The sequence below is a fragment of the Rattus norvegicus genome, chromosome 12, assembly GCF_036323735.1.
Source record: "Rattus norvegicus strain BN/NHsdMcwi chromosome 12, GRCr8, whole genome shotgun sequence".
In the NCBI taxonomy this organism is placed as follows: domain Eukaryota; kingdom Metazoa; phylum Chordata; class Mammalia; order Rodentia; family Muridae; genus Rattus; species Rattus norvegicus.
In genome coordinates, this window is record NC_086030.1 from 51,970,739 (window position 1) to 51,982,418 (window position 11,680).

Genomic DNA, 11,680 nt, shown 5'->3' on the forward strand with positions numbered 1-11,680 from the left:
TTTTTTAAAAGATTTATTTAATATATATGAGTACACTGTAGCTGTCGTCAAATACACCATCAGATCCCATTACAGATGATTGTGAGCCACCATGTGGTTGCTGGGAATTGAATTCAGGACCTCTGGAAGAGCTGTCAGTGCTCTTAACTGCTGAGCTATCTCTCCAGGCCCAGGTTTGTTTGTTTTTCAAAACAGAGTTTCTCTTTGTTGTTCTAGAGGTCCTGGAACTCTCAACATAGACCATGCTGGCCTCAAAGTCAGCCTGAGCACAGGGATTTAAAGCATGTGCCACCATACATGTCCATATGTGAGTTTTTAAAGAAATAGTAGTGGTCAAAATATCCTTTAAATGTTTGCATTTTATATACATCATCATATGCAGAGCACATTTGAAAAGCATAGACACATGATCCTCTTATCTAAAGGGAAGGAAGTTGTCCAGAAGGAGGATGCACCCTGGAGTAGGAATAATTGTTTCTTGAGCCATTTATTTCTTTTTTTTTTTTTTTTTTTTTTTTTTTTTTTTTTTAAAGATTTATTTATTTATTATATATAAGTACACACTGTAGCTGTCTTCAGATACACCAGAAGAGGGCATCGGATCTCTTTACAGATGGATGTGAGCCACCATGTGGTTGCTGGGAATTGAACTCATAACCTCTGGAAGAGCAGTCGGGTGCTCTTAACCGCTGAGCCATCTCTCCAGCCCGAGCCATTTATTTCTAATTTTAAAATTATTTTTATTATTTTCAGTTATGTATATGGGTGTGTCTGTGTGCAGGCTTATGCATGTGAGTATAGGTGCCCTTAGAGGTCAGAGGTGTCAGATCACCCTGTAACTGGAGTTACAGGTGGTCGTGAGCCACCCGATGTGGGTGCTTGGAGTTGAACTCTAATCCTCTTGAATAATACAGTCGCTGAGCTACCTCTCCAGGAAGGCTTAATCACCTCTTAAAAGTTATTTTATATCTTTAAGCAATGGGGACCATGTTATAGAACCAGAATTAAGGATTAAGAGATAATATCTTGACTGTGTGTTTTCTTTAAAAGCAGATTTTATATTTAGAAATTCTTTTTTTTTTTTTTTTTAAAGATTTATTTATTTATATATGTGAGTACACTGTCACTGTCTTCAGACACACCAGAAGAGGACATCAGATCTCATTACAGATGGTTGTGAGCCACCATGTGGTCGCTGGGATTTGAACTCAGGACCTCTGGTAGAGCAGTCAGTGCTCTTAACCACTGAGCCATCTCTCCAGCCCTATATTTAGAAATTCTTAATTCTTCCAAAGAAAGGTTTAGGGCCATTAGCCATATCTGTTTGTTTTATCCATGTCATCCCATTGGTTAAATGTATTTTTGTTTTTATTTTGTCATTTTATGTATTCATACTCACACAGAACATATATTTTTTAAATTTATTTTTATTTTATGTACACTGGTGTTTTGACTGCATGTATATCTGTATGAGGTGTCAGATCCCCTGGGAACAGGAGCTACAGGCTGTAGCCACGTGGTAGAACCATGTAGGTGCTGGGAATTGAACCTGGGTCCTCTGGAAGAGCTGTCAGTGTGCTTAACCACTGAGCCATCTCTCCAAACCCCAATTTAAGGAATCCAAATTTCGAATCTGATTGTTTATTGGGATTGTTCTTTATAGTTCCCTTTGTGAAAGGGAAACAACATAAAGATCTTTAAAGCAGAAACAAAAGCAGGTACGTATGGAACCAAAGGGTACTGGAGGAGGAGAAGGAACATTTTACCTCAGTTAGAGGAAACCAGGCCTGGAGACACTGGCAGAGTATTAGGCATTGAGACCCAGCTGTTATAGCAGCTCCTCACTGGGAGCAACTTTTCCCATGGTGTTGGGATCTGTGCTTTACTAATGTTTAGCTCTGATTCTCCACAGATCTTGTGTATTGGCTCCCTTTGTTAGTGTCCCAGGGCTGCAGGAATGTGGCTGGGAAAACTTAGGTCCTTCTTAGGATCCAGTAAATGTGCTGTGTAAAAACTGTGTCTTAGTCACTGTTCCATTGCTGTGAAGCAACACCATGACCACGGGAAGTCTTGTAAAAGAAAGCTTTAATTGTTGGCTTGCTTACACTCTCAGAGGGTCTGTCCACTATCAACCTGGCACCAACCATGGCACTAGAACAGTAGCTGAAAGCTTCCTCCTGATCTGCAAAGGAGGTGGTTGGAGGCTGGCACACCGGACTACATTTTGAAAACTCAGAACTCACCCCCAGTGACACATTTTCTCCCACAAGGCCCCACCTATGAACCTGTGAATTCTTACTAAAACTACCATAGTACACTCCCTTGCCCCCACAGGCTTGTGGCCATATCACAATGCAAGAAAATGCACTTAGTTCAGCTCACGAGTCTCCATAGACTCAGTCTCAGGACTGCCTCACAGTCCAAAGTCTCAAAAGGCAGTGTAACTACAACGCCCTGTAAAATCAAAACCAAAAGTCAAAAAGCAGATCACACACAGTGGCACAGAGTATATTTTATCATCCGAAAAGGTAGGAATGAGAGCATACTAAGGACCAAAGCAAGACCAAAACCCACAGGGCAAATTCCTAATTATATATCTTCCATGTCTGATGTCAAATCGATCTTCAGAGCTCCAGCTCCTTCCAGCTTTGTTGACTGCAACACGATACCTTTCTCTTAGGCTGGTTCCACAGGCAGCATGCAGCTCTCCGTGGAAGGTACCCCACAGATGGCATCTCCAACATCTTGGAGTCTCCAGCACAATCTAAGCTTCACCTTCACAGTTCCATGCATGGCCTCTCCAGGCCTCCATGCCGGGACACTCCTGACATACACCTGGCCTCAGCAGCTTTCCTTAGCTGTGGAGAGAGAGTTCACAACCCCTTTGTCTCTAAAACCAGAACCACACGACAGAAGCTGCCAGGTTCTTCTGTTTGATGCAAATGGAATTCGGCCCCCTCCTTCCGTTGATGGTTTCCTTCACTGCCTGTTTCCCTTTGATTCCTTTGCACAGGTTGGAAGCTAACCTGGATAGAGTCTTTCTGTGGGTTCTGATTCCCTTTATTCTGTTTAGGATCAGGCTTTTCTTTAAACTTTTTTTATCTCTTTGTCCCTCTTTGTTCCTCTTCATGATAGGTCTGCATAAGAGCCATCACTAATAACAACATTGCACAGTCAATATTAAGCTGTCCTGAAATCTCTGCCAGTGCCATTAATTAAAAACTCTTCAGTTCAGCTACAGGCATATTTTCAGGACAAGGGCAAAAAGCAGCCACATTCTTTGCCAAAGTGGTCTCTAGGCCACTTACTAAAGTAACTGTGTACTTAAGTTACAAGTTCAAGTTTCTTGAACTAGGCCAACACAATTCATACCACCCTCAGCACCATGTCAGTGTTCCTACTATGATGGTCCAGTAAATACCATTTAAAGTGTTCAACCACTTTTCTAGTCTAAAGTCCTAAAGTCTCTCTGTTCTTTCAATAAGCAGCATGTTAGACCTTGCACAGCAATACCCTACTCCTGGTACCAAATTCTGTCCTAGTCACTGTTCTATTGCTGTGAAGAGACACCATGATCGTGGCAACTCTTATAAAAGCAAGCATTTAATTGGGGACTTGTTTACAATTTCAGAGAGTCCATTATCAAGGCAGGGAATGTGGCAGCAAGCATGGTACTAGAGAAGTAGCTGAGAGAGACAGACAAGATAAAAGACAGATTGAAAGACTAGGAAACTGACAGACTAAGCCTGGCATGGGCTTTTTACACCTCAAAGCCCCAGTGACACTTTTTCAACAAAGCCACACCCATAAGAGCCTAGGAGGTCACCACACTGTCAAAACTAACAATGTTAATATCATTTTATATAATTACATATATATTTGTATATAATTACATATATATATATATTTGAACTTCTGATGTTACTGTTAATCTCAAAGATGTAATAAAAAACAACCTATCCAAGTAATCATCATGGACAACTTAATTAAGGCAAGCTTTTTATTTGTATGCACAGGCTGCCTCCTCTTAAGGCAGTTTAAAGAGGTGAGCATTGAACATGGCAAGATACACCTTTGTATAGCTCAGGGGAAGGGTGTTTCCAAATGGGGATTGGGCAAAATCGGCAGGATGACAGAAGCAAAACCTAAGTAAATCTAGTTTGTCTTTATCGTAAGATGAGTTTCAAGACCAAGATGGAGGCAGGCTGGTTCACTAGTTATCTCTGTAGTTTATCATAAAAGGAGGACTAGGCAGTACCAAGGAGTTTTATGGATGGTGCTGTTTCTTTGTTGGTACCAAATGGTTTCACCAAGATGGTGGCAAGGTCACATGCTGTATGCCATGTTGTGACATCATTAGCAAAGATGGTGGCCAAGTCACATGTTGCCTCCATTTTAATGAGTTCACCAGCTAAGATGGCAGCAACCACATTTCTGCAAGGTGAGCTCAGCCCTAAGTAACCCTAACCGGGGCACAAATCCCTGTGAGATCCACCATCCCAGGGTCAAACAGGACTCATTACACCCTTTACTTTACAAAGACACGTTAGTTAGTGTGGATGGACACTCGTGGGCGGGGATGGACCCTGTGGCCTACATAGGCAGAAATGACAAACAGAAGTAAGAGTGCCATAGCCCAGCTTGAGGAAGCCGGGCCCCACAATAGCTAGGATCCTAGAGTAGCCAGGATCATAGCATGAGTTCTCTCCTGAGTTGCAGAGTAGAGAAGGGAAGGAAAGAGAATAAAGGTGCTTTTTAAAAAAGCTGATGTTTGTCTCCAGTTGGAGAGCAACCTCAGCCTCCTGAAGGAATGTTGCCAGCCCAGTTTCGGGATGGTGGAGGGGACCAGCAGTTACTGTTTGGCACTAAAGGAGATAAAATTCTATTGTGGCACACCTGAACCATCAACAACCTTATGGAACAGAACTGTCTTTCTGTTCTGGGCGGAATTTATGCGGCCCCTCCCGGGAGGGCTGAGGTCCCTGATCTTAGTTGGACCTTTTGTCAAAGAGATTTGTATTTCAGTTCGTTCCTGTGACATAGGGAGGTCAGTCACATTATTAGCATCTGAGAAGCTAGGGAATTTGATGGGCTAGGCATGGTGAGCACACCTTTAATCCCAGCGCTGGGGAGACAGATCTCTGAGTTCTAGGCTAGCCTGGTCTTCAAAGCTAGGGATACACACAGAGAAAGCCTGACTCCAAACAAACAAAAAGGCATAATTCCAGCACTCAGGAGGCAGAGGCAGAGAGAGCTCTGTGAATTTGAGGGAGGCTAGCCTGGTCTATAGTGAGTTCCAGGACAGCCAGGGCTGCACAGAGAAACTATCTGGGGATGGTGATTGGGGTGGGGGGATTACCTGATTATGTAGAAACGGAGACGTAAAGGTCAGGGTAGGAGTAGTCAGAAAGACACATCCGTTCCCCTTCTGTCTTAGGACATTTTCTGAGTCTGAGACTTTTTTTTTTTTTTCTTTTTTTCGGAGCTGGGGACCAAACTCAGGGCCTTGCGCTTGCTAGGCAAGCGCTCTATCACTGAGCTAAATCCTCAACCCAAGTCTGAGACTTTGAAAGCCAAAAATATTACCCAATTTGTATTGGGTCCAGTCAGTCAATAGACTTACTAATGTCTTCAGATTTACTTTAAGGCAAGACAAAAGTGTGTAGGAATGGAAGTCTTGCATCCCACCTTAGACAAGGTAAGTGCAAAGCTCACTTATGGTAATGAATGGTCAGCTGCAACCAGAAAGTGATGTGGGGGGCCGGGGGGCCAGAACAGGGACCACAATTACAGTGATCAGGCAGGCAAAGCGAAGCAGAGAGTTGGAAGACCTCTGAGTTGTCAATGAGTTGCTTATAAACTGAACTCGGATCTAACCTTAGTGTATGGGTGTTGTATGCATTGGTGTGGGGAATGGCAAGGCTCTAGGGGTTCACAGTTGGTGAGAGGTCCGCATTAGCAAGAGGGAGGAATGCAGGATAGACCAGGAAGACTTCAAACCAAGTTTACGTGGTACACCAATAAAACCTCAGAGTGGGGTTTGTACTGTGTATGAGGACAAAGCTTGCGTAGACCCAGAGGTTTCAGGAAGTAAGCTGGGTGAGCAGCCACACTCTGGGTGAGATAGATGTCAAAAAAGGAGCTGGGTAAAGGGTGAGAAGAAGGGGGTGCAGGGCCCCAAATCCTCCTTGGATTGAGGATATAGCCCAGTAAATGTACTTGCCTGGCTCTGGCATCCGTTCCTAGGACCACAGAAGTAAAGAGTTCCCTAAATATCAGAAGGCAGGAGGGGCCTCCAGATAGATGGGTAGACCTAGAGCTTAAGGGTTCCTTCTTTCTCCACAGATGCCCCACATCTGTGGGACTGAGGGGTACACTTCAGTCATATTTGGGCAAGGTATAGGCTACCAAAATCAATGTAATATGTGTTTTCATCAGGCAGCTGAGGGTCGAAAGCCTGCTTGGTTGACATTCCTAAGAGTTGCCCAGACAGCGATGCCCTCAAGTCCAGTAAACCCTAAGCAGGGCCCCTCATGGGTGTCTTCTGAATTGAGGATGACAGTGAATTCTTTTTGAGACACGGAAGGAGCTGGCTGGGTGTAAAGCAGATGTGTGGGTCAGTGTAGGAGAGGAGGTCACCAGTATCCAGTTAGGGTGGCCTCAAGCCCACACCTGTGCCAAGCACTGAGAGCTGAAGATGAGGCGGAAGGTCCACAGGAGGTAAAGGCCAGTCTGAACCATGCAGTTCCTGCAGTAGGCATAACCCTGCTTAGGGTGCTCTCCCAGGCCCCTGGTCAGTCTCAGAGGGCCTTGTCCGGCCTCCAGGCCTAAGGAGCAGAGTTGCCTCCCCGCACCACCACCACCTCTGCCTCGCAACCCCCCCTCCCCCATGCCTTCCCTGTGACTGACTGGGCTAGGTGAGAAATGAGCCCTGGCCTGCTCCCGGTGCTGGAGCAGATGTGGGAGAAGAGCTTGCACTGCAGGGGACCAGGAAAGGGTGGGTGTAAAGGACTATTGTCAGGTTCCTCTCCTGGCCCAGGGGTGGCAGTAGATCCCTGCCACAGGACCCTCAAGGACCCCAGGGCAAGTTGCCCAGGCTAGCCTTGAACTTTATAGTGGCTCTTGAACCTATGAGTCCTGTCTCAGCCTCTCGCCGACTAGATTACAGGCCTGTATATTTAGGCTGTTGCTAAGGGAATGAATGTAAGGCAGCTCTCCATCCATCTGGGGTTAAGTCAACAGAAAGCAGCTGCACACACTTGGTGTCTGAGAATTCCAGGGTTGGAGCAGTCATGCTGCCTTGCTTTCCCCCACCTGCACCCCATGTGGGAGAACTCCCCTAAATTTGCTCTACTGCAGCCACCCAGAGCAGTATAGAGAGCTGGGGTTGGGCTATCTCAGAGGAGCTCAGGATACAAAGAGGCTTCACACTGTAGGAAACTTGAGGTCATAGAAACTTGACAAACAGTTTTCTAGCAGCTGCTGTAGGTAATGGCTCTATCCTGTTGTCCCCAGAAACCTCCTGGAGAAGACGCGCCTGCTGAGCCATGGCTCGCCTATAGCACCAGTGGGCCACCCCATCAGCAGCCTCCTGCAGCGAGACTCCGGTGAGCTGAGCCGTCCTGGGGTCCTCACAGAGCGTGAGGCTGAGACTCGGGTCAAGGAGAACCATTCACCCAGCAAAGAGGATGGCGCCAAACTGGCTGCGCGACCTCCATCGCCCTACTGCAAGGCAGCCCTGGGCGACTGCCTACGCCTGGCAGGCCTACTGGGTCGGGAGTCCGGGAAACAGACGCCCGATCGGCCCCAGGGCGACGTTAAGGTCAAGGAAGAGCGCAGGGAAGACGAGACACCGGACCTCACGGGCGTCAGCGTGCACTCCACAGCTACACACCTGGGCCTGGGCACGTCAGGCTTCGTGTGGGATCCGCCTCGCGACACCTACCGGGGCCTGGACCTGCCGCGCCGCTCCTTCCCAGCCCCGCCGCCCGCTGCGGGACCCGCTCCGTTCGAGCTTTCCGAGCGCGCCTACCGGGACCGCGAGTCTCACGACTACAGCCCGGAGCGCCTGCGTGAGGTGCGCCGGGAGGAGCTGGAGCGCGCGCGCGCCCCCGACTCAGACGCCGCGCTGCTGCCTGCAATGCACTACCCGCGCCTGGCTCCTGGGGCGCTGCACGGTGCGCTCCTGGCCCGCACCCCGCCGGCCGCCGCCGCGCTCGGTGCGCCTCCTCCACTGGTGACGGCGGGCGGGGTTCCCACGCCTCCCGCCCGTCCCAGGACGACGCCCCTGGCGCTGGGGCCTGGCGAGGCACGAGACTACTCGCCAGCGTGCAATCCGCCCGAGGTGGAGGCGCGGTAGTCCCGGAGTAGCGAGCTGGCTCACTTTAAATTCTTGGGACCTGAGCACAGTTCCCTGAGTCCGGGAGCAGCGCCACCCGCTCCACGCTGCAGCCTACATAGTCGAGGACTTTTCGCTTTTCTGGGGGTAACATCATTTTCCGAGCTTGCAATTAGGTCACTGGGAAAAATTTAGCTTTGTATCTCCCCCCTCTCAAGTGACAAGCATTTTTAATGGTTTTGTATTTTTCTTAATTTTGTGCTCTAACGACATTTTAAAGAACCAAAAAAAAAAAAAAAAAAAGAATTTTTAGTTGGGATTTGCAGTTTAACTTCTCGGATCCCATTTGAGCCCCAGGGTTTGTCTTATTTATGGAAAGAAACAGTCTTTCTGTCCAGCGCACTGTGAGGCTCCGAACTCAGGCCCGGCTCTGGCCTTCCCTTGGTACTTGGAACCGACGTTACAGATATATATTAAAATAATAATTAATAATAATGTACAAAACTTTGGGTTTTCTGCCTTATTCTATTATGCATAGGTGTAAGAGAATTTCCTTGTTTTTTTTTTTAGGAAAAAATGTAAATACTGTTGATATAATTATAAAACTTATTAAATTCTTAACCTGGACAGTCTATAAAAGTTTCTAGAAACCCCTCTGGTTATTTGTGTATGTGGTCGCAAAAACCCACTCCACTGTCAGTCGTGAACACACTCAACAGTTTAACTGCAACAGCTATCCTTCAGCTATGCACGCCTGGGAGGGCAGAGCGGGATGTTGGGGGAGGGGGGAGACGGTTTCTGAGCTTCCTATCTAGGTGGTTGGACCTTGCAGAGAGCCACACTTCTGGGGTTCTGCTTAGACTCATAGTGGACTTCAGGACTGGCGGGCTCTAGTCACAAGGACCAACCTGCACCCATGTTCTATTTTAATGCAGTGTTCTCTAGATTTATGTAGGTCAGGCAGAATCTCAGAAGTTCAATCGTGTAAAGGTTTGTTACCAGGAGATGAGGTTTTTTTTTTCCTCCCCACCACTAAGCCTCTCATCCATTCGTTCCCATTTGGCTTTGGTTTTGCATCCCTGCCCTCTCAAGCTTTCCCGTGTGTTGTACATGTGTTGTCAGCTTGTCCTTTTTGACCAGCATAAATGTGCTGGTCTACCACTCTGTTAGTTCCTTCCAGCCTGGTTCCCGAAGTGGGCTCTGGTTATTTTAAACAGTCTGTCTTCACGTCAGTTGACACAGAGAGACAAATACAGCCGTGATTTGGATGAACCGTGGTGCAGTGTTTTGTTTGGCTCTGAGGTAGGTACCTCACTGCCTGCATCCCTCCCTGGGGTATGGGGCTCAGGGCTTCAAAGTACCTCAAGGACATCCTGAGACAATGGCTGGCATCCATCCTTGCTGCTCAGCTCTTTCCTTTGCTCCTTTGGAGCTGTTCCTTTGTGGCACTTCTGCTGCAGCAACCCCCTCCCTGTCTTCATTCTACTGACCGTAACCGGTTGGCCCTGGGTGTCACATGACCCTAGCCACCCTAGACACAGCAGCCCCTGTTACCAGAGTCTGTCAGGTTTTCTGCATGGACCCCACCCTTCAAGTTCCCACGTTTTGTGCATCGGGTTTGCGGCTCACAGGAACATGTTAGTTACCACATGGGGTTGGACTTGACTCCCACTGTGTTTAGCGCTACACAGAATCAGGTTAACCCTTTGTCCAGTAAATGAAAACTTAGAATGAATGCCTGAGTTAGGAGGTGGCCAATGGTCTCCTTCACCCTTGCCCATACAGATGAAGCTCAGGACACCTGTACATCTGATTTGGTGTAGCCGTCACTATGGGTTTTGAACTGGAGTCTGAATCAGGTCACCTTGATGAGTGACAGGCCTGGGTGACAGGACACCAGTGACAAACCACAGCAGTATTCCACTGGAGTCCAACTTGGGAAACCAGTGAGTTTATTGGGCCAACTCTCAGAACATGGGTGGCCCTGAAAGCAGCTGCATGACCAGAAAATGAGAACCCAAAAGAGAACTTAGAGCACCATAAATAAGCTTCCCCTGTAGCTCCCCAGCTCTGACACTAGTGCCTCCCTAACACAAGGCTGTGTTCAACTTGGGCAGAATTACATCCAACTGACCAGGAGGTGCAAGAAGAACCATGTAAAAAGTGAAGGTCAGTGACCCTCTCTGTCCCCTCCTGTGAGGAGATGTCAATAGACCCCAAGCCAGATGTTAGAGGTTTTTTGAAAATTGTCACAGCAGCTCTGCTGATGACTGTCAGTGCTCGACAACCACATGGCTCCCCAAGCCTCAGAATGAAGGGCACCGTGAGCACCATGATGCTTTGGAGTGGGTGGCAGAGGGGAATGTCCCCTGCATCTCAGAAAGTCGTGAGGCAGATTGGTCTTTCTGACATCTACCTCCTCCCAGGGTAGCCTGGACTAGACTGGGCCTCTGTATGTAGACCAGGCTGGCCTGGAACTTGATATATAGACCAGGCTGGCCTCAAACTCACAGAGATTCATCTGCCTTCCTCATCTGCATTAGAGTGACTCCGAAACTTGGTCCTCAAGAATATATGTTGTTGGGGCTGGAGAGATGGCTCAGTGGTTAAGAGCACTGACTGCTCTTCCAGAGGTCCTGAGTTCAAATCCCAGCAACCACATGGTGGCTCACAACCATCTGTAATGAGATCTGATGCCCTCTTCTGGTGTGTCTGAAAACAACTACAAGTGTACTTATAGAATAAATAAATCTTTAAAAAAAAAAAAAGAATATATGTTGTTGCCTAGGTGTGACCACATATGCCTTTAACCCCAGCAAAGGCAGAGGAAGACGGATTTCTGTGAGAGCATAGCATGGTCAAGGCCAGCCAGGCTACCCAGTGACACCTGTCTTTCTCTTTCTTCCTTTCTTTCTTTTTTATTTTGTTTTCACATCTTCTGCCAGAGCCCTGAACCCTGTTCAAATGCCACAGGACTGCCAGGGCCACAGAACTCACCATGAGGGGTGGACAGCAGCTCAAGGGTGTTCTCCAGCTAAGACCATCTTGTGTCTAAGGAGTTCGTGTAGATGATTACTGAATTGGCAGCCAAGGAATACAATACTTCAAGCCCTGAGCAAGGGAGCGAGTGGCTCCAAGCTCATGCAAGGTCTAAAAGGGTGCTTACCTGGTGCTGGCCCCTCATTAGTGTGTCACTGGGCTTCGAGTCAGGCATTCATTCCTTTCTGGAGTGGAATGTTACTTTTGAGGATGATGGTCTCAGATGGGCAGGATTCGTGATACCTTCTGCTATATGGGCATGTCTGTGAGAATCTGGGTCCAGTGGGTGTCTTTGAATGAGGA

At 47.6% G+C, this 11,680-nt stretch overlaps 1 protein-coding gene across 10 annotated transcripts in view; it reads left to right on the forward strand.

Annotated features, from left to right (window-relative positions):
- The window catches only part of Fbrsl1 (fibrosin-like 1), an 88,505-nt gene extending 79,528 nt beyond the window's left edge, over nucleotides 1-8,977 (forward strand). For all 10 annotated transcript variants that reach the window (XM_017598560.3, XM_006249591.5, XM_222254.11 and 7 more), the window contains one exon: nucleotides 7,516-8,977. In XM_017598560.3, the coding sequence (XP_017454049.1) occupies nucleotides 7,516-8,359 (844 nt within the window). In that variant the 3' untranslated portion in view covers nucleotides 8,360-8,977. The remainder of the gene's footprint in view (nucleotides 1-7,515) is intronic.
- The last annotated feature ends 2,703 nt before the right edge of the window (nucleotides 8,978-11,680 follow it).